Source organism: Mastigoproctus giganteus, chromosome 6 (assembly GCF_048544385.1).
Source record: "Mastigoproctus giganteus isolate SK-2022 chromosome 6, ASM4854438v1, whole genome shotgun sequence".
Classification (NCBI taxonomy): domain Eukaryota; kingdom Metazoa; phylum Arthropoda; class Arachnida; order Uropygi; family Thelyphonidae; genus Mastigoproctus; species Mastigoproctus giganteus.
The window spans coordinates 102,193,273-102,216,926 of record NC_143580.1 but is presented as its reverse complement, the minus strand read 5'-3'; the positions used below and the strand labels follow the sequence as shown (position 1 = coordinate 102,216,926).

Here is a 23,654-nt window from a genome sequence, read left to right as displayed (position 1 = left end):
TAAGCTAAGGCTGTTCAAGAGAAGAACGGTGCATATCGTAATTGGCTTGTTTCCAAACCTTCAGTTTCATTTTATGCCTATACCAAAGCTCGCAACAATGGTAAAGTAGTTATTAATCAGTCCAAACTATATTTGGAGCAGGCGAAAGAAGAAAACTTGCTTCTTGCCCTAATCTGGTCTCTTGACAAAGCTATTGGCCGCAAGTTTTGTCCGTCCCTGCTCCCACTTCTGTGAAAACCAGTTGGTTCTGTTGCTACCTCCCACCATTCCCAACACGCTCCATTCAATGCCTCTTGTGGCCTTCCGCCAAAAGCATGTCAGAAGGAATTTGACAAATCTTGATGCTAAGAAAACTCCAGATCCTGATGGTATTTCTCCACTTGTTCTCAATACCTGTGTTCCTGAACTTACTCCTGTTCTTTGTCACCTTTCTTTCACTTTCTTATTCCAAAGGTATTTTTCCTTCTGCTTGGAAATTTGCTCATATCCATCCAATTCCTAACGAGGGTGACAAAAATCCTCCCATCCAATTATTGTTCTATTGCAATTATTTCTACTCTTTCTAAAGTAATGGAGAAATCAATTAACCGCCAACTCTCAAGTTACCTAGAAACCTTCCGTGTGATCAACAATCGCCAGTATGGATTCCGTCAGTGTCGATCCACTGGTGATATTCTGGCTTATGTTATCCATTTATGGACTAATTCAACTGAACAGTTTGGTGAAACACAAACAGTTCCTCTTGACATCTCAAAGGCTTCCGATCGTGTTTGGAATAAAGGTCTCCTAAACAAGCTTCCATCTTATAGTTCTCTATCCTCTTAATTTTCCACTAATGCTGGTGTTCCCCAAGGTTCAGTTCTTTCTCCCACTGTTTTCCTCTTATATATTAATGACCTTCTACCATTGACTGGAAATCCTATCTATAGTTTTACCGATGACAGCACATTGCATTATACTTTCCATTTTGAGAAACCTTGCCCTGCTCAAACAGCTTTAACTTCTCGAATATCCGCTACCAATTCTTTAAATGCCGATCTCCAGATAATTTTCCAGTTGTGCAAAGACAACTTAGTTGATTTCAATCTTTCTAAAACTCAGTCCTGTCTTATATCTCGCAAAAAAGGATTGTTCTGCCGCAATGCTTATCTTTGGTGACACTCCGATTTCTAGGCAAGATGATACATCTCTTTTGAGGATTACCTTGAATTCTAATCTCTCTTGGCATAAGAACATTTCAAATATTGTTTCTTCTGCATCTAAAAAACTTGGTTTTTTCTTTCGCTCTCGGCATTACTTTTCTTCGAAACAGCTGTTCACTCTGTACAAATCGCAAATCCGCCCTACCATGAAATATTGTTCTCACATCTGGGGCGGTGCCCCGAATATCTCTCTCAGGCTTCTGGATTCCATTCAGAAGAGGGCAGTTAGGTTAATATATGACTCATCTCTAACAGAGTCTCTCCACTCTCTTACTCATAGACTACTGTTTCTGCTGTATGCCTTTTCTACAGATACTTCCATGTGCACTGTTCTTCTGAATTGGCTTCTATAATTCCTGCTCTCTCTTTCAAAACAGTCCAAACACGTGCCGCCACCAGCCAACATCCATTTACTGTTCAACTTCAAACTCACAGAATCAACTATTCATCTTCCTCGTTTATTCGTTCAACTGCCGTTTTCTCGAACAACCTTCTGTGGGGGGGGGGGGGGTTTAAAGTATGTGTTATATATCTATATTATATTATTTATATTATTTTATTCCCCTAATATTAAACAACTCCCCTTTATAATATCTCCCCACTTGCGCATCTGACTTTACTTCTCAGAAAATTCTAAGTTCATAGGGGAGAAACTCTTATATGTTTAATTCCCATTGGTTAGGCTTGTGTCCAGTTTCACACAAATGTTATACAAAAAAAACAAGTTTATTATGCATTATTTACAGTTAAATCATAACAAATCTCATTGAGAATAGAATTTCACTGTGTCAACACCAAGGTACTCACAACATATCCAGTCTCTTCCTATCTAACAGGCTCCTTTACAGACTTGACTTCTTTTTTTATCTCACCTTTCTCATTACACATACACAGGTTAAATAGTTACACTCTTTATATGCTCACCTTATTTCTGCTCCTATTACAACACAATCAAATCATACCTCATTGGTGTCAATAACATTTTTTTTTATCATTAAAGTTAAATATATCATTGATCATATTACTTTTATGTATCATCATAACTACCAATTTATTCTTTAATTCCCTATTCCTCTTTCTTATATATTTCTTTAACCATTGTCAGTTACAGAACTTGATCACCAAAATACAATATTACATTCAAACACACCTTTAAGGGTTGGCAATATACATAAATTTTATCTCCACACATTTAATATTTCTATTTTTACTACAATTCCTTCCGTTCACTTTCTCATCTACATTACTATCCTCCTTATTCCAAATTACTGCCTAAACCAACCATAATTGCCTTAGAGTAGAATTTACTCCTATTTGGTTCACCCATCTAATCTTATCTTTATCATTAAGTTCCCCCAATATCGTATTACAGTCCTTTCACTAGTATTTAACTTACAGTATTTTCAAAATAACTTTCTCTTATCATTGAATTCCCCAAATATCGCTCTACAGTCCTTTCTCTAGCAGTTAACTTACAGTATTCTCAAATTAACTTTCACTTACTTAATTTCTGTGATCAGGTGTCTTCATAAGGGCCTTCTATCCTATCCTTATCCAGAGCTGATATCTTCTGCTATCCAGGGCAACATCTTACAGCTTCCAGGGCATCATCATATGGCATTCGCAACTGCTACTCAGCTTTCAGGATCTGCTACATTTTCCTGTCAGGACGGCTACCTTTGCCTTTCAAGACTATATCAGGATTTATCGCCTTCCTCGGTGGACTGGGTGTTCTAAGGGAATCTTCTTCTCTCATTCTCATTGTTTGCAGAACTTCCTTTTACTACCCCCTTCCAGTTCCTCTCCTAATTTCTCACTCACTACATTACTGATAACCCCACTTCGACTTTTTTCGTCGGCTATTTCTTCATCATCTTTCAAACAACTCTACCGGACTCACCCTTCCACTAGCACCGCTCAAAAAAATTCTCCCCTCTCCTTCTCTTCCTTTTCTCACTCCCTCATTTCTTGTGTCCATATCCATCCACAATTTTCTCCCCGGAGTTTTCTACACCTACCCAGTGTTTTCTTCCAATCACTCTTTCTTTTTCACATTTTCTTTCTTTTCATTTGTTGGAAGGCCTAATTCAGCCTGCCCCGTAGCACTAGCACGTGATTCTCTATATCCCTCTCTTTTATTATTTTCAACTTGTTGACATCTGTTGTGTCTTTTGATGTCGGCCGAATATTCCAAAACAATTCTACCAGTCTCATGACAGCTTGTCTCTATAGCACTTCAGAAAAACCACAAATTGTGACACTGGAGACCATCGCGTCTATTTTTAGAGACTAGTGTGTGTTTTTCCGAATACGTTTCCGGTGTGTGACCCCTCATAAACCTTAAGTTGTTTTTGTAGCGCCGAACCCCCTGCTGGGTTTGTCATAGTATCCTCCATCTGTTCCCTGGTTTAACGGAAGTAAAGCTAATGGCTCTGTTTTCGTTCCTACTACCTTTTAATTTTTATACCTCTTACCAGAATAATTCTTATTTCTGAAACTGCATATATTACCCTTTTATCCTATTAATGGCAAGAATCAAAAGAAAACTAACTTTCAAAGTCTTAATAAAAAATATTTTATTTTTGTAAGATTTTCAAATCTTACACTTCCTTCGTACGTATTTCCTGAAAATTACAACCTACAGAAGTTCAAGTCAACAAATATCTTCTTTCGTCTTTTCAACTTTCAACCAAAGCACAATACTAAGTACTATAAGTTCTAACACCTCTCGAGTTTGGGGTTTTCATAAAAAAAAAAAAAAAACTATCTGGTTTCCTAACTGTTTGTGTCTAATTAAAATTATTGAACGAGTGTAAAAAAAAAAAAAGATTTATAAGATGCCTTCCCTTTAAGATTCATCTTCAATATGACTCTAAATGGTATCGGGATGGGCGTAAGCACTTTTAATAAAATTCGGATTGGTGTAAACACTTCCCATAAATTCGGATGGGTGAACACCACCTTTAAAGAAGCATAGAGATAGGCTGAATCTTAATTTTACAAATAAAGTGGTCATTGGGCATATCAACACTCCCTGTGTACAGTTAATGAGCATTTTTATCCTCCTAGATCTATAAGAGAACAGAAACTGTTTAAACCATCGTACTCGTGCAAACAGCCGCTCCAAACGGAGCATACAACTGCATCTTTAATAAATCTTATTTTTACCTGTTTTGAAAATTACTAAACTAAAGAAACAAGTCAAAATTAAATGAGTACAATTTCATTTATTGCTATTTTGTTTACTAAAACTGTAAATGACATTTTCACCTTGTCATTTTCCTCTGATGTTTAATTCCTGTGGGATTTAACACTTTTATAATTGACACAAAGTATCCAGTATGTGTCAATTATAAAAGTGTATAGTATCTCTATTATCAGATGTTTAAAAACATTTGACAATATATATCATAGCTCTATAGGAAATCCTAATATTTATGACCATTGTATTTAGCATGGCTGTGTTTAGTGGAGATCAATTAAAAGAAAAAAAAGGAATGTGAGCAACGTGTGATAGTGATGAGGTGAGAATACTTTTTAAAAAAAGTGAAACCACTGAGAATTATGAGGATAAGGACGGCAAGAGGGAAGTTTAGGAAATTACATATTAAATTATATAACTATGAGACATAATTTTTAACTAAAATTAAACAAATTCACCTGTCGACCTCCATCTGCTGGTTGACTTGGTATATGAAAGAAATGCCAATAGAAAAAATACAGAAGACAGTGCTTCGGCTCTTCCTACTACACCCGTCACCTTAAAAAAAAACAAAAAAAAAAAAAAAAAAAAAACAGATAAAATTACTGATCAGAACAGATTAATGCCATCACAGATGATTTAACATTTTCCTGATAATATACATATATATTTAATTCAATACATATAGAATAAAATGGAGGTGAATATCCGCAACCAACAAAGGACCCTATCAGCCTCTATATATAGAGCAAATCCAATCAAAACCATAATAATTCCATATTTACAAAATACCAAAACGGAAAAAAATACCAAATTTTAACAGTTATTATTGAAATAGGCTTACATTGAATGGCACGTCATCATGGAGCTAGCACCTCTCAATATATGCCATCAATAACTTTTGCCATCTGTTTCTGCTAGTTATATGCCAGCCTAACCATATTATGATATAGCATAAATAATAGTATTAAATTTTAATTAGATTATGCAAAGCTGAATTTTGAGTTGATAATAGTTCATATTATAATCAGTTATCTGAAATTACGTAATATGAAAAAACGGCAGACTGGCAAAAATAACTGCTAGCCCTGCAGATAGCCAAAAAACTTAACATTATTAAAATATATACACAAGTGTTTCTGTTTCTTAAGAAAAATGAACAGTTGAATAGTAAAGAAGCGCATAAACAAATATTTCCAAAAATTATAAACCAAAACCGTTTTTTTTTTTTTTTTCATATTATGTAATTTCAGATAACTTCATTAAATCACGGCCCTCAATTAGCGGCTTTTATCCGTTTTGTATCAGGAAATGGGATCTGAAAACAGCACACTCCTGTTACATACGGTACTTCTCACCTGATAAAGCGTTAAAGCGTCTTTTTGAACCGGAGGAGGTACAGACGTTTTTAACAATTGAGGGGTATGAATATGCAAAATTATTTGCAGATGATGAATGGGTGAATAAGTTGGCATATCGTTCCGATATTTTCGTTCACTTGAATGAGCTGAACCGAAAAATGCAAGGCAAGAACGAAAATCTTTTTACGAGTATGGATAAGATTCAAGGCTTTCAAAATAAGCTGGATTAGTGGATACAATGCATTGCAAATGGGTTATTGGAGATGTTCCCAACTGTATGGCCACTTGTTTCTGGTAATAAAGTGGTGATGGACTTCATTCAAGAACATTTAGATAACTTGCAGCAGAAGTTCTAGGGTTATTTTGGAGAGAGCGTTGAAGATTTGGACTGGATTTGTGATCCATTTGTTGCACATACAAAATCTCTTCCGATGAATGTATACGAGGAACTAACAGATCTGAAGGCGGACAGAACATTGCTATTAACACATCGTGATGTGCAATTGAACACATTTTGGTTGTCAATAAGGAAAGAATACTCGGCTAGCTCCGAGATGGCAATTAATATGTTATTAGCATTTTCAACTACATATTTGTGTGAACTGCGCTTTTAGACCTTGACTGAAATTAGAACATCAAAGAGGGAGAGACTCAGATCCATTGATGAAGAAATGACGCTTGCATTGTCAACGATTCGGCCACGCATTCATCAAAGGAGACAGATTTTTACTGCTTCGTTCAGCACAACTTTCAGAGCAGATGGCGAAGACTTGACAACAGTGGCTTCATGGTGAATAAGACAATGGTCACATCGCATGTCAAAATTCACTTCGCGCACTTTAGCTGCAAAGCTTTTAACTCTTCCTGTCATGGAAGCGGCTCCGTCTATGCAAACACAGTCCTGCCAATTTAATTCATTTTGGGGCATATATTCATTAGTAACACGAAATATTTCTTCACGGGTGGATCGCTCGGGTAGTACTTTGCAAAAAAAGAAATTTGTTGCAATTACATCTCCATCGATGAACCGAATGTTGGCTAGAAGTTGAACGTGACCGCTAACATCTGTGGACTAGTCGATCTGAAGTGAGAACTTCTGGCTACTCTTGATTTTCTCCTTCGTAATGTCTTCAATGTCACTGGAGATATCACTGACTCAGCGACTGATTGTGTCAGCTGAGAGTGGAATTTTTGAAATTTCACTAGCAGCTTCTGGGTCCAGGACTATTTACACCATCTCTCTACAAGCCAGCATTAATAAAGTTTCGGCTATTTTGTGTGGCTTCTTGGCCTTTACGATAAGTTCGGCTACTATCTAGCTTCCTGTGCTGTTTCTGAAATACGTACCGACGAAGTCATGAACGTTGCCTGTTTTTTTTTGTTTTGTTGCAACAACCGTCGAAAATAATTGATATCTTTGCACGCCAGAGAAGAATGTTTTGTTGAAAAATGCCGTTGCAGTTTACTGAGAACCATAGCAGCATTGCTCAGTTCTTATCCGCACACGAGACACTTGGGGGTTGGATATGTCTTATCACCACACCAGAAAAATCCAAAAGACACTATACTCTCACTTAATTATCACTATACTCTCTGCACACTAATTTTTTGTTTCTCTTTTTTCTGGCTCGGCACTTTCAGTACTTGCACTCTTGGACGGAATACTTCTTACCAGGAACTTGTCCATTGTTAAAAACAGAAAATCAACAATATTATGGCTCACGATCACAGTTTTCTGACTATTTCAGTTCGCAGCTGTGAGGAAACAAAATAAATAGACTCTTTGAACAGAGGGAGTGGCACATCTACAGTTTTAAAATTTGTAAAATAATTTTAAAGATTGAGCATTACATTACTTATTGAGCATTACAGCTCTGGTTCATACTATCTAATAGCTTTAAAATATAGTCTTATAACAAAGGGTGGGTGCATCGGCACCAGAACAAAGTAATAAAGTTGAAGTAGCTCGGACATACAGAGACAAATATCAAAACAAGCCAATAAAATAATAAAAGACAGGGATGTTTTGATAATCCATAAAATGTTAAGGAACAGCACGTAAGTATCTAACTTTAACAAGCGGTATCTTATTTCAGTCAGTGCAGCGAAAAAACGAGAAATATTGGAAGGGCAAACAGACAAATAACTTTAGAAAGCGGTGTTGGATTGCCAAGCGAAAAATAATTTACTGTGGATCATACTGTGGGCCCAGAGATAGAGAACAACACACCCTGGACGGGAGATAGGAATATATTGTCTTCTACAAGTTCGCTGAAGATTTGTGCAAAAGAAGACGGGAGCTGAACGCACACTAGCCACATAATGGCTAGAAGCCAAAATGTGCACAACACCAAAGATGACCTACCGAGCAACCATGAATATATGAAAATAGACAAAAAAATCTGGATGAAGGACAAATAGCAGCCGTTCTGGTGGCATGAACTCTACCCTGGCTCTCCTTTAACACCCCTTCCTGGCAGGGGGACGAGACGACCAGTCGCCTCGCCCCCTGCTACACCACCTTTCCTTCTGGTGAGGCATGGGCACGCCTCACTGACCACCTGGGGAAATCTACACTGTCGCCCCCATTCTTCTGCCTTTACCCCCCAATATTCCGCCTCCACTCCCCACTCTACCTATATACGATGCGAACGTCCTACACACTGAATTTAATCTAGCCCAAAAATAATCTTCGCCTAGTCTCGGCCTAATTATCCCACGCCTAGCCCTGCTCCTGCCATGTGAATGCATGCACACGTGCAGCATGCAAAGATCCAAAGTAATTACGACTGCATGGATGCGTATATAGCTATATATATGTATCACTGTTGTGTATATGTGCATATATATGTATGTTCTGATATGTGTACATAAGTTTTTTTTTTTTTTTTAGGTCCTAGCCGCCGAAATCTCAGGAAATTACGTGACAGGACCAGCCAGAGTAACATAAGTCAACTGGGTTCCTGGTCTGCCTCTAGGGGAAAAAGGTGGGGCCCCTGCTGAACCCCTGCTGGGCCCAAGTAGGGGTCCAGCGGCTAAATGACAACGGTACACGACATTACACAGAACAACGGTACACGACATTACACAGGTACAAAACCCAGACACTTTTAAACCTCTGGCATTCCCAGCAAACTGGTACACCCACAAAGAAAGCAACGCGGAGATGGAGGAAACCCCCGGCGCCGCATGACAACAATATTCCTTACACCTTACCTTACTCTCCAGCACGTACAACAGTATTTCAGTAAAAATGGCGTAATAACAATGAGCAGCATTACAAACACATAAAAACTATAATTGGGAGTAAATAATGTTAATTTCTTATAATAGGTAAAAGTTCTCAGTTGTCAATTTATAATCGTAATACGTATAGTATTATTTATAGGTATCAGCAAAGTTCGCGACACACCTGTCATGTTGTGGTGGCAGACCAGTGTGCCACGTCGCACCTATTAGTTTTGCATTAGAGCACCTATTAGTTGAGAGCTTTATAAAGTAAAACTCTAAAGCACAGATGTATTTTTGTGCTGGGGCCTGGGGATACAGAATCAGTAACTCCCTTTTTCAAAAATATCTTATTCAAGCACAAAGATTCTTTCTTCTCGCTGTAAGTAGAGCTTGTCGAACTGTCTCTATAGCTGCTCTCCAGGTCCTCAGTCATCGACTGCCAATCCAATATGAAGTAAGGTTACATTATCTTTTATATTGTAGAAGAAAAAACGTTCCTGCAGTTGTAAATGGTATAACTGAAATGGTATAATGAAAGAAAACGTAGACATTAAAATAATGAGAAATGAATGCTGCAGAGCATGGCAAAATACCTGGTCTACCTCTATTTTGGGTAGGGAGACCTTTTAAGTTGTTGTTTTTTTGGAGCATTAGCAACTAAGGCCATATTGCTCCGGGATATGCGGTGGTCATTCTCTGACCTTTCCGCATCCTCTGTATTTGGTGGTGACGGGCTCGAACCCCGGTCTAATCAAGAAGCGTGTGCTACGCACTGCTACTCCTTCCCACCTGGCTACGGAGGCGCCGACCTTTTAAGCTTTTCCCGAAGTTGTTGATTACGACAATAAAATAGACTGGTTCAATCCTGGCTTATACGTTACGTTTTTATATACTGGTCATGGCAGTCTTAACTTTAAATTGTTCTCACTAGGATTAAGTAACATTCCTCTATGCAGTTGTGGTACTCAAGAAACTGTTCAGCTCCTGGTCTTTCATTGTCCTATGTACGATGATTTAAGACTGGACTTTCAACTTTTCACAAATGTATTTGAGTGCTCTGAACTGTCAAGATTGGTTAACTGTTCTGAATATTATACTGCCTTCTCCACCTATGCAAAGAAATTGTTTAAACGGAGAAAAAAGAATTCTTTCTCCTGAGGTTCAGTAAAATGCTAGACTGTTTCTGTTTTTTTGGATTACTCTTACCCGATGTATTGATCAGTCTGCTGGACTGATCATTGGGAAGCCCAGTATTTATTTATGTATCATCATTGTATATAGTCTTTTTATGTATAGGTGTCAAGGTCAAGGTATGTTTGTTTCAATTACGGTATCTAGGGTTTCCCCTATTTGCTGCTGTAGCATCTGAAAAGGTGAAGGCCGGCAAGTATATGTATGTAGGTGTGTAAGTGTCTTGTTATGTTGAGTGCATAGTGTGCATGGTCAGGCGCCTCCTGTTGTTTCCCACATCTGCGCCATATGTACACTGTGAAGAAATACAGAACTACTGTAAATGAGAGAAAAGTGTTCTGTGTTGAATACGTAGTTTTGCGTTGGGTTCTGTTTGCTGTCTTGGCATTTGGCCGCAGGGCCCCTGATGGAACCCCACGTTGCCCGCACACACCGCTAGGAGGTAGCCGGGCTCCCCATTATTCTCTGGCTAGTCTCTGCAGGGTCGCCTAAGCTTCCTGACAGCGACCAATTTAAAAAAAAAAAAAAGAAAGAAAGAGTTAGAACAGGTGGGCTTTAGAGTCAAGAAAGGGGTGAACAGGTAGAAATATGGGGATGAAGAAGGCATCCCCCAGGTACAATGGAATACATCCATCAGGCGAAAGTAAGGGATGGAAGTGGGACAAAAGTTGCCGTGCAAGAGAGCACAAGCGTGATCGCCATTTGACAGAATCTTCTTGCTCTTCTCATTCAGGTCCCGTCGTGATGTCAATTTCAGTGGTGATGTCATCCGGTGATCTGTGTCTAAATTAGTAGGGCTATAAATAGGAATGTAGCTGTGGTTGTCCTATACTGGATCTTCTTAGATTTGGTGGTGGTGTAGTCTCATTTGCTGGTAGGCCTCTGCATTTATTCCCAAAATATAGGTAGTTGTCTTCTCTTGGTTTTGACGATGATCGGAATAGTGGCTATATCCATGGTAGGGTCTTCCTTCGTGCGAATAAATCTTGTGGTTAGCGCGTAAAGGCGACATAATCTTCTTCTCTTTCGAGGATGTGCTGTTCTTGGTTTTTAAGAAGGTTTTTAGGAACAAATCTTCATATATTTTGCATACATCAGGTGGTCCCATGCCGGCACTGGTGACTTTGCAGCCAGGGGACACCTGGTCCCCTGCCCCTGACTCCCAACCTTGGCCACGAGGAGGCACGCCAGGGTCCACTTTCTAGCTGAGACTCTTACTGGGGCTATCAGGCAAGCCTGGGAGCCCCAAGGTGTTTAGGGAAAGGAAGTGGGGAGAAGAATTGAGAAGTATGGGGATTGGAAGGGATGGGGAGGTTGGATAGAAGATAAGGGGAAGAGATGGACCTCCCATGAAATGGAAGAGAAAGTTTACAATAGTTTATAGAGTGAAAAATAAATAAATAAAAATAAAATAAAAAAATAAAATAAAAAAATAAAATAAAAATAAATAAAAAATAAAAAATAATAATAAATAAATAAAAAATAAAAAAATAAAAAAAATAATAATAATAAATAAAATTTAATTTAATTTTTAAAAAATAAATAAAAATAAAAAATAAAATTATAATAAATAAAATTATATTAATAAAATAAATAAAAAATAAAAATAAAATACATAAATAAAAAATAAAATAAATAAATAAAAAATAAAATAAAATGAAAAAAAGTACCTATGTACAGTGCCTATATAAAGTACCTATTAGCTAAGTGAGTACGATCACCACTCCTGGCGACTTAATCAGAAAACCAAAACTATAAATAAACACCATTTCTATTAGGCCACAGCAATCAGACACACTTGTCCAGTCATTATACAGGACTCAACCACTTTGCCTCTTAATAACACTTGGAATACTGTGTTCAAGTATGGAGACCGCACCTAAAGAAAGACATCAAGCTTCTTGAAAAGGGTGCAAAGACGCGTAACTCGCCTGGTGAGATCGGCAAAAGGGCGTCCTTATGAAGAGAGACTTCGAATATGTGGGTTGCAGAGTTTGGAAACTAGACACCTTAGAGCTGAGATTTGATCGAGGTGTTTAAGGCTCTGAGAGGCATCAGTAAAATGAATGAGGACGAAATTTTCAAGATTATAAATGATTCTAGAATTAGGGGACATAAATTCAAGTTACGGGGGAAATGTTTAGATTGGACTGCAGGAAGTTTTATTTTAGCCAGCGAATTTTAAATTACTGGAATAAGTTGCCTACATGGGTGGTAGAGGCTGACAATTTGAGGAAATTCAAAGGCCATCTGGATAGTACCTTCGGGTGAGGGAAGCGCATAGGATGATAGGTTTAATTTCCTTTTCTTTTATTAATATTAATTATTATTTATTTATTTTTATTTATTTATTTTTTATTTATTTAATTTATTTATTTTTTATTTATTTGTATCATTGTTTTATTCTGTTTTTTTTTTTTTTTTTTGGGTGGTGCGGCCTTCACTAATACTAACACTATGATTATCTGATCCTACACTACCAGAATTCAACATTAAACTCAGAAGGCAAATGGTAAGGTGATATCTATGTACAAAAATAGGCCTTGTCAGCATTTTACAAACACAGCACCTTGTTAGCGTTTTACAACATGCATAGCCAACTTTTCCTCTGTACACAAAACCGCTATGGTATAAAAATATACTCGTATAACTTTAATTTGCAGGTTTAATTCCCCAGACATTTTTAGTTATTTTAATGATTTTACTAGTTAAGACTTTTAATTTGTTCAGTACATTTTTGCGTGGGCTACAAAACTAAATCTATCATCCATCGTTATTTCAAGATATTTATACGTTCTTACAATTTTAATGGATTGATTATTAATTTTTACATTGGGGGATCTATTCAGGTTCAAATAAACTTTCAAAAGCATTTATTTAGTTTTTTCAATAGAAATCTGTAGTTTGTGCACACTACACCAACCATCAAGACAGGGAGACATGTATAGTATCTTATGTGGGACGGCACCTGAACATGAGTTCAACTCCGCCTTTGTACACTGTGATAAATACAGATCACTGTAACAGGCCAGAAATGTGTGTAATGTTCTGTTTGTGTAGTGTGTCTATTGTACTGTTTAGTTGTTTCTGGCCTCTTTGTCACCAGGCAGGCGATCACCTGGAAAGCCTGCCCAATGCCCGTCTACACCGGGAGGTGGGCCACAAGTACGCATGTAATGTGGCGGACCTCAAGTAAAAGTAAAGTAAAGTGCAGCCATTATCAACCCGCTGCAGGATGGAAGCCTCCTCAACAATTCATGCTTAGGGAAATGGACCATAATCTGCCACGCTGGTCCAGTGCGGGTTGGCAGATCGACCGTATTCAGCAGTCAGGGGCTTGAACCCCGGTCTACTCAAAGAGCGTGTGCTACTGCACTCCCGCTCCTGCCCACTCGGGACCTTGAGTAGCTTGTACTGAATGCCCAGAACGAGTTTGGATCATTCAAAGAGAAAAAATAAATATAATAAAATAAATAATAAATAAGTAAAAAAAAGAAAACATCCAAAATCCACTGGTTAAGTGCAAGACTACTGGATTCTACAATATTCTACAATCCTGTACTAGGTAGCCCGAACCCACGCACCAGAAAAATCCCACCTCGAAAGAAGTGAAAGAGGTCAGGAAAAAGATATCCCACACCCATAGGCAATGGTGCCAGCTAAAAAAAAAAAAAAAAAAAAAAAATATATATATATATATATATATATATATATATATATATATAATAAAATAAAAAAAATGTATATATATATATATATATATAAAATAAAATAAATAAAAAATAATAAAAATAAAAAAAATAAATAAATAATAAAATAATAATGAATAAATAAAAAATTACTAAAAAATAACAATAAATAAATAATTAAGATTAAAAAAAATCCAAAGTCCACTTGTTAAGTGCAAGAATAGTGGATGCCACGATCCCGTACCTAGGGAGCCCAATCCGAGGCACCAGCAAAATCCCGCACCCACAGACAGTAATGAGTCCTTGGGTGCCAGCAAAAAACAATAAATAATCTCGCATCCATATGGAGAAAGCAGTTAGTGCCAGCAATTCCGTACCACAGGTGACTCAAATCCTGGGTACCTGCAAAAGACTTCGCCTCGTGAGGCTGCAATTTCTGCCCCTTTAGGAGCTGTGGAGAAACAGAAAATCCTATCGAAAAGTCATCCGCATTCTATGACCCCTGAAACCCCGGGAGAAAGTAGCTGTGCCTTTCTATGATGGAGAAACGCTAACCCCTGGGGAGTCGTATACAAGGTGACCACCAACAAATCGAATTCCACTCATCTGACTGGACTACCGGATTTGACTTTATTGGCCGCACTTACCTGACAAACTTGCCTTCTCTTTCCATGGATCGGAGTTTTTAACTAAGACTCAACTCTTTCCTGGGTGCAGTCCCTTGGTGGAATGCTGAACTACAAAACATGAGGAAGAGAGTCCACCAAGCTCATAAAACTTTTCAGAGAGCTCGTTCAGACCTCCCACCCTTAGAGGTCAAAGCCGCAAGAGATACTTACCGATTATTAAGGAACAGTCACATTACCATGATTAGATGCTGCAAAAAAGCCTCCTGGCAGAATTTGGTCTCGATCACAGGAAACGATGGGAGTTGTCTATCCCATCGTTCTGAACAAACTCCCTAGAGGTGAAGTCCTAAGTACAACTGTAAATCCTGATGTTTCTTCCACCTTTACTTGGGAGGACTCTATCCACAATATGCTAAATGCCCTCTTTCCAAAAGATGATGCACAGCTAAATGAAGAGCAACTACAGATTGTTACCGCTAACGATTCTTACCCAACAGAAAATACTGAAGTACCTTTTACAAATGATGATCTAAAAGCTGCACTGGACAAAACTCCTGGCAATGACCTCCTCGAGGTGGATGTTATCAAGAAATTTGCAACCTACTTCCCTAACACCATGCACGCCACTTTCAACAGATGCCTAATGGAAGACCACTTTCCTGCTATCTGGAAGGAGGCATGCCTCAAACTCATCTTGAAGACCCCAGACAAACAACTTGAAGAGCCAAAATCTTACAGGTCAATTGCCCTCTTGTCAGTCCTCGACAAATTTCTGGAAAGGCTTCTACTCAACAGGTTGTCAAAATGCTACTCTAAAGAAAACCTCGTTTCTCCACTTCAGTACGGTTTCAAAGCTGGTTGCAGCACTGAAGATGCTCTTCTTAAATTAATGTCTACTGCTTCAAGTACTCAAGCCAAGTATGCGCTAGCCATCACAGTTAACTTTGCTGGACCATTAGATCGGCTGTGGTGGCGAAGTATTCTCAAAAGACTCCGTCAAGCCAAAGCACCACTCAACCTTTATAGCAGTGTCAAGGAGTACCTGAGACACTGCACTGTCCATGTTAGTACCAGGTAGAAATCTGTCACTAGCCAGGTCTCCCGAGGCTGTCCCCAGGGCTTAGTCCAGGGGCCTTTCTTTTGGTCCATCGTCCTGGACGAGTTCCTTGGGATGGACTTTAGGATGACTCAACCCCTCGCGTTTGCTGATGATTTGGTTTTGGTGGTGCATGGTGACATAAGAGCTGATCTAGAGGAGTGTGCAAATTGCCCACTAACTCAGCTCCAGGATTGGGTAGCCATTCACCGACTAAAGGTCCTGGAAGAGAAAACAAAATGAATATTGCTCAATGGAACGCTCCAACTATGAGGACCACCGGTTATCAAAATTGAAAACACCCTCCATAGAATTATACACAGAAATAAAATATTTAGGATTCGTCTTAGACATTTTTGCGCACGCGCGTGCACTGTATGGCTGCTTGTAAAGTGACCTCTTCATATAATATATGCAATGCAAAGATTCTTATCTTCCCAAGTATGAAATTTATGTTAAATGGTCCGTCTCATCGTCATGGAGCTGATGATTACGTCTACTGAACTTGATGGTTACCAGGTATTATTAATTTTATTTAAGACTGTTGCTAAGAATCTGCTGGGCTATTGTGTTGTGTTGTGTATAGCACAACGTCCAGCTAACCCCTTCTCTGTACGTTGGAAGGGCAAGGTCAAAGGTGTGCCTAATACACTAATTCCCAAGGGTAACCTGCTAAAAGGAAGTAAAGTTAATCTTTGCCTCCAGCTCTCTCTCAACGAAACACCTCTTGGTATAACCTTATCTTCGATCACGCGCTTCGTGGAAACTGAACTTAAAAGCTTTGGAAACAGAACACAACATTAAAATGACAAACAATCAAAGTATCTGTGCAATGTGCAATTTGTAGGGTGAAATATTTCTCAGCTGCCTTCTGTGCAAGCGGGGTTTTGTAAGCCATGCACCTCCACAGTGCTATGGAAATTGAATAAAGGGCGAAAAATGTGGTGTGGACATGCGATCTATGTAATAGAAACAGCGTATCATCCGTAAATCCACGGAAAGTAGACGGCAGTGTCCTAGCCACTGACGTCGATAAATCCCCGCCACTGACGTCAATACCCCCTGCTCAACCTCCTCATGACTGTGGTATTAACGACAATGGAACCAAGATCGCGTCTAAGGAATCCAGCACACAAACCAGTAACCAGTATGCTCGAAAGCCAGAAGGTCAACCTAGATCAAGTAATCATCAATGATTTAATAAATTAAATTGAATTATTTAATTTAATAATCTAGAAGCCTTACAGACATCAATACCGAGCATACGAGAGTTATCACAGCCCTAGAAACAGATAATGCAAGGATCATGTTAGGCAAGATGGAAAGATTGTCTGAAAACGTCACTGGCCTCTTCTCAGAAAACCAGTTCCTACGGGCGAAAAACGTAGAGATCCTCGAAGAAGTATCCCAACTGAAAAGCCAACTTGAAGTATTTAAGAGCAGACTGTGAACTGTACCCCTTTGAAACCTGGCCGAGAGATAGGACTTCCGTTTGCCTCTTCTCTGCCAACCAAGGAAATGAACAAAACCTCACCATTCAGTTACAGCAGCAGTCCAATGACAACCCTTGTCAATCAGTATGGGAGGATACTAAAAGAAATTGATGTACCTGAATACCATCACATTGCCGCACTGACAAAGAACCCAATGCGGAATCAGAAAGAAACCTATGAAGAAGCAACTGATTCCAATGTAATGTTGAGAGTGAAAATGAAAATCCACCAGCTCTTTCAATAGTAAGTCTAACACGCACCCTTCGCCAAAGCGACGCACCAATACAAACCTGGGATGGATCCGTAATTATACCTACTAGACATCCCAATTATGTTATTAAAAGCTATCATGAAATCCATACGGAAGCTCATTGTCATACTGACTCTGGCCCACACTCCTGGGCTGAGGTTGTCGCTAGGCGATCCCTTCACGCATCCAGAGGGAACACGGCTAAAGAAAATTACAAAACCCAAGAGACAAGGGTAGGACAGCGCAGACACGAATAAACAAGATATCCAGACGATCACATATAACTGGGACAGCTCCAACTTACTGGCTCCAGTCCAGAGTGAAAGCAGCACTGGTCGACCAACAACTATTAAAGACCCCGGTCTGATGAAGCAATACATCAACAGATGTGTTACTCCTGTTCCTCTATACGCGGCAGAAATCTGGTCTTGAGCTCCGGAATGCACGATCAAAGCCTTTCTAGGACTCGAATACTGGCTCTTGAGATGGCTGAACAGAATTTAAGCTAAGCCTTTTACCATCTCAAGAGCTATACTATACTCCAGTTTAGAGGTCACACTCTGGAGACAAATAATCACGTCAAGAAACATAATGACCCTCTCTCAGCTTTTAACGGGACGACTGGATGCACCGAAAGCCCGAGGGTGGATAATAATACCCGGCGAAAAACCAAGACGAGTTGCAGATAAGGAACCACAACTGAAAGCGGCATTTACGCAGTTGGATAGCCTCGGAAGATACTTTCCAGCAAACACCATCCAGCTATTTAACAACCTCAACATCAATCCTGAAAAGCTCTGCAATTGCAAATCCTACAGAAAGGAAGTTCTCAGAAACTCTTACTTGCAAATACAGATATAAGGATACAGTTTCAGCACCTTGTTCCGCCAGGAACAAGCCACTGGGCTTTAGGAAACCCGACCTCATCAAGAAATAGGTGTCAGGATTGCCCTACCTACACAACTCTAATCCCCACAGAAGAAGACGACTGCTGGAAAATTGAACTTTCAAATTGTTATTTTGCTGTATCGCGGTCATTCCTGTTGTTTCATATGCTGTACGTTGTTTGGCTGTAAATATTTGTGTTTATGTAAATATGGTGAAACTCCCACTTGTGTGTGTTTAAGCAGAAGGTATGCTTCAATTTTCATGGTATTATGTTCTTACCAGTTTACAGTAGTAAAAGCCATTGCGAGTAATTAATAACTCAAATATTTTATATTCCAGATAAAGTTTACTTATAAATCAGATATTATGTATTTCATAATTGTAACATAGATGTATATTTCGTAACATAGTTGTATATGTATGATCACCCTCTAGCCAGCGGCTGTAACCCGGTGTTCTCCTAAGAGAAATAAACTCATGATAATAATAATAATAATAAAAAACTCACTCGTAGAAGCCTGTTCATTTCACGATTGGCTCCACAAACAACCACAAAACAGGTTAAAAATGGCATAAAAGAAAATCTAAACCTATCTGTTGATGTATCCCAATTGCCCACAAAATGGCCTTCTTATTCATCTTTTAGATTAGATTGCAACATAAACCAATACAAAATCTTGATTCAGCCATCTGCCTGGCCTTGAGGGCTCCTCATCAGGCCCTTTTTTCAATCCCCCGCCTTAAGACATCAGCAGCACAGTGAAATACTGCATGGTCACATTAAGGGTACAGGTAACCCAACTAGCAGACTTAGAAAGGAAATCGTGGATGGAAGACAATGCACAATTCCTGTGAGAATATCTCAAAAAGACACCTGCCAAATAGAAAGAAACAGACCACAGAGGCAGAACGTACCAAGGAAGATCCCCAGATGTAATAGCCTGGGCCTCTTCTGTCAGAATGCCCGTAACATCCGTAATAAGCTCAAAACAGTAGAACAGCTTTTTACCTCACACTCACAAAATTATGATGTGTTTTGCATAACAGAAACTGGGCTTGACCATAATGAAGACGATTTTCCATTTGCAGTTTCGGCTGGTTATAATATTATTCTTGAGGCACCTCCGTAGCCAGGTGGGCAGGAGCAGCAGTGCGTAGCACACGCTTCTTGATTAGACCGGGGTTTGAGCCCGTAACCACCAAATACGGAGAATGCGAAAGGTTAGAGAATGACCACAGCACATCCCCAGAGCAATATGGCCTTAGTTGCTAATGCTCCTAAAAAACAAACAAACAAGAACAACAATATTATTCTTTGCTCCCGACAGGACAAAAGAGGAGGTGGAGTGGGACTTTTCTATAAAACACCACACGTGGTGGTAACAAAGAATTACAAAAGCCATTCTAATAAGTTCGAAGGACTAATTGTGTCATGCCAATTTAAATCAGCCCGCACTGATATTTCAGTTATTTATACTGCAATATCAATGCGGGCCCAGGACCTAATGCTGAAACCATCGATGGTTTCAGCAGTTATTTATACTGCAATATCGATACACCCCCAGGACCTAATGCTGAAACCATCGATGAGATAACTAATTGGCTCATTCATGGGCTTCGTTCGTTGGCAAGGCACATAATCATGTGGAGAATTCAACTTTTCCACTCAACTTCTGCATCTTCAGGCAAGAATGCTAAATAGCCTTCATCCATTAGGAATCTATTTAATCAATCAGCTCCCGACAAGGGGTGACAACTATCTTGATCTTGTGCTATGATCAAGCAACTGTGAACTTGATTCAATAGCAGAAACTGTCTTTCAATCTGATCATATGCCAATTTTCATTAACGTGTCTTTTCCGACTCCAAACTACAATGTGTCGACTAGGGTCCACACAAAGGTAATAACTAGCCCGAAATTAATCAACACTAGTAAATGCCTTGAAGCAGCCACTTGGAATTTCTTGGAATGCACTTCAGCAGGGTGATAGCCAACTTGTCTTGGATCTGTTAACTAGCTGGCTCGTCACAATTTCCAAATTTGCAGTCTAAAAGAAAATAAGGATCTCGGAACACACGAGAGGATAGTGGACCCCTGAGTTCAGCAACAGCTTCAAGATTAAACAGCAACTCTACAAACAATGGAAAAGAACAGGACAAATCCCAGACCGAATTGCTTACTGTAAAGTACGAACAAGCTTCAATCGACTCAAGTCTCAAGCCAGCCATAAAACACCATGTTGAAGTCAAACTATGTAAGGGTGCCCCATCATACCCACAGAAACATTGTGATCTCTCCTCACAGCTCAATCCTGATGTCTGAATGGACTTTATTGCACGATTTCAGCGAGGCAACCATGAGTCCAGTGATATTCCTCTGCTTGATATTGATGTGCCCAGAGATGCACTTGCAACCATCTTAATCACAAGACACGACCTTATATCTGCAATTAACCAATTGCCTGCAACTGGTACTGCAGGGATTGACGAAGTTCGACAGTTTATAATAAAATGTTTGAGACCATATCTAATTGATCCCCTCTTAACAATTTTTAATAACATATTAAAAGGAGAATTTTTCCCTCCAAAGGTCTCCCAACCAACTGAAGCCAAGCAGCCATGTCTCGCTCCTCGTGTTTACTGAAGCTATTTGAGAAAACTGTACTGAAAATGTTTACCACACACATCCTCCCTCACAGGCCACATCAAATTCATTATGCTTTGTAGGACAGATCAACAATTAGCAATCTGCTTATGACCACCGATGCCATTCTTGGATTGTTTGAGCAGAAAGAAGAAATTACTACCACATACCTGGAACTACAAGCAGCGTTCGATAGTGTGAACATCCCTGCTCTGCTTGAGCTCCTTCATAATTTTTATCATATCACAGGCCAAGTATTGAAGTTTCTGACGTCACTTCTTCAGAATAGAACCATCAAAATGTCCATGGGAAAGCAGATGTATACTAGGCAAATACAAGCAGGCATGACACAAGGGGGGGATCCTGTCTGGAATTCTTTTCATAGCCATAATTAACCCGCTAGTACACAACAGACCAGGTATGTCATCATATGTGGATGACTTGAAGCTCTTAACAAAAATAAAATCAACCAATGAAGCAATAGACACAACAGCAACCATCAACAAGACTTTATCAGAAATAAAGCAGTACCTCATGAGATTTGACCTGCAAGTTAATCCTCCAAAATTCGCCATCATGGTCTTCTCATTGAAACCCACACCAACTATAATTCAACCTGCGATAGACGAAGTCTTGATCCCTTGCGTGGAAAAGCAGAAAGACCTGGGTGTGACCTTTGATCGAAGGGAAACTTGAATTCAAGAAAACTGTCATGTGTTATTTTTATTTATTTTGTTATTTTAATCTGATTTATTTATGTTATTATATTTTATTTTTAACTAAATTTAACTAAATTCAATCTGCTGTATGCTATTTATTTATCTTATTATGTATTTTTACATTTCCGGTGATATCTCTGCCGCTTGTTAACCCCTGGCTTAGTGCCGTGAAGGGTTTCTAAAGGTAGGGTATCTGCGTGTACCTAGGAACCTTACAATAAAGATCATATATATATATATATATATATATATATATATATACTTGAAGCTAAATTTCCATCCTCACTTGAAATGTATGCCAGAGAAAATAAAAAAAATACTCGCCCATGATCATCCGTATAAGCAATGCAGACTGGGGCCTTAAACGCTGGGCTCTGGCTCTCATCTATAATGCCATATTTGTCTCAATAGTTTGCTATGGAGCCTCAGTATGGTGTGTTAGGAACTCCCACGACTGAAATCGCCGTAACCTGGACTCTATACAGCAATCTATGCTCCTTGCCATAACAAGGACGTGCCATACAATAAGCACTCCAGCTCTACAGGTGCTAGCTGGATGCATACCCCACAACCTAGAGGTAATAAGAAGAGGATTGTATCGACGGTTGAAGAAGAGTATTCCCACCGAAACAGCAGGCATCACTTTTATCCTTGATAACAACCCCTAACAGAAAAGGAAGAGAATCTCTGAAGTTATGTACAGGACCTAACAAAAGACATGGGATACCACCAAACAAGGATTAATAACCATAAAGTTCATTCCCTCTGTGAACCTCATCAGTCCAAAGCCTCCTCCGTGATATGCACCAGGTCTCCATGCTACATTTCTATTGACATGCCACGAACCCTTTAAAGGGAAGCTAACATCCTCAGGCATAGAAAATGATCCACTGTGTCACTGCGGGGCTGAAGAACCGTGGGATCATGTAATGTATGATTGCTATGAATATGATGCGTTCCGGCTAAGGATTACCACTAAAATCCAAGATTATTAATCCCTGGCATTATGAACACCTGATTATAATAGACAAGCAGCGCTACGACGCATTTAATGAGTGTGCACAGTCTACCTTCACTGCTAGATGGGTTAGGTACCCAAACACAACCCATTGAAGATCAAAATAAAAAACTTCCTGGATATGACAATCCTTTCATAGAGAGACAAAAAAAAGACTCCTTCCTTGGTTCATCTTACGAGAGACACAACCACCAGCACAGCTCAGCTGCTGCAATTAGGCTCCCCTAGCCACGATACCTTGTGTGGTTCTTTTCCTCTGGGCAGGAGAGGGATGTGACCGCTGGTCTCGTCCCCCTCGCCGACCCTCTTTTTTCACTCTAGTGGGGGATGGGCCTGCTCCACTGACTGTATGGACACCGTATCTCTATCTTTTCCCTCCAGTCTTCAGCCTCCTTCCCCTTCTCTAAATTAAAACTCACGTCTGAATCAACTCCAAATTGCTTGAGCCCTACACCCAAAAACTTAATAACATCAAATTGCCCAATTAGTACTCCTTTTTTTTGTCTGACTCTTATCTATAGCGTTTTTTTAGGTCTTTGCCACTGAAATCTCAGGAAATTAGGTGGTAGGACCTGCCAGAGTAAATAACTATGATACTGGTGTAACTGGTCTGCCTCCATGGGGCAGAGTGGGGCAACCTTTGGTCCCATTAGGGGCCTAGTGGCTAAATGACCAACGGTACACAACACTACACGTGTACAAAATCTATACACTTTTAAACCTCTGGCATTGACAGTGTTCTGTTTCACACCCACAATGTATAGCACGTGGAGATGAGGGAAACGCCTGGTGCCGTTTGACACTAAACACACTCTGCACTGTTTCCTGAGCATCTTGTTTTCAATAAATGCTTGCTTGAAAGAAATTTTCCCTCACCTTGGAAGGAAACTCTACTTGAAATCGATTTGAAATCACCTGAAAAACCTAAAACTGAGCCGACTTCTTATTGTCCAATTGCACTTCTTCCGGGTTTGGGCAAGGTCTCTGAATGCATGCTTTCGCAGCGAATATTGCAATATACACAAGAAAATTTAAGATTCT

At 39.3% G+C, this 23,654-nt stretch overlaps 1 protein-coding gene across 1 annotated transcript in view; it reads right to left on the bottom strand.

The window, feature by feature from the left end:
* The window catches only part of LOC150084481 (protein O-mannosyl-transferase Tmtc3-like), a 775,447-nt gene that overhangs the window by 483,876 nt on the left and 267,917 nt on the right, over window positions 1–23,654 (bottom strand). Inside the window, exon 6 of the mRNA XM_090376259.1 lies at window positions 4,863–4,962. Coding sequence (XP_090232385.1) covers window positions 4,863–4,962 — 100 coding nt within the window. The remainder of the gene's footprint in view (window positions 1–4,862; window positions 4,963–23,654) is intronic.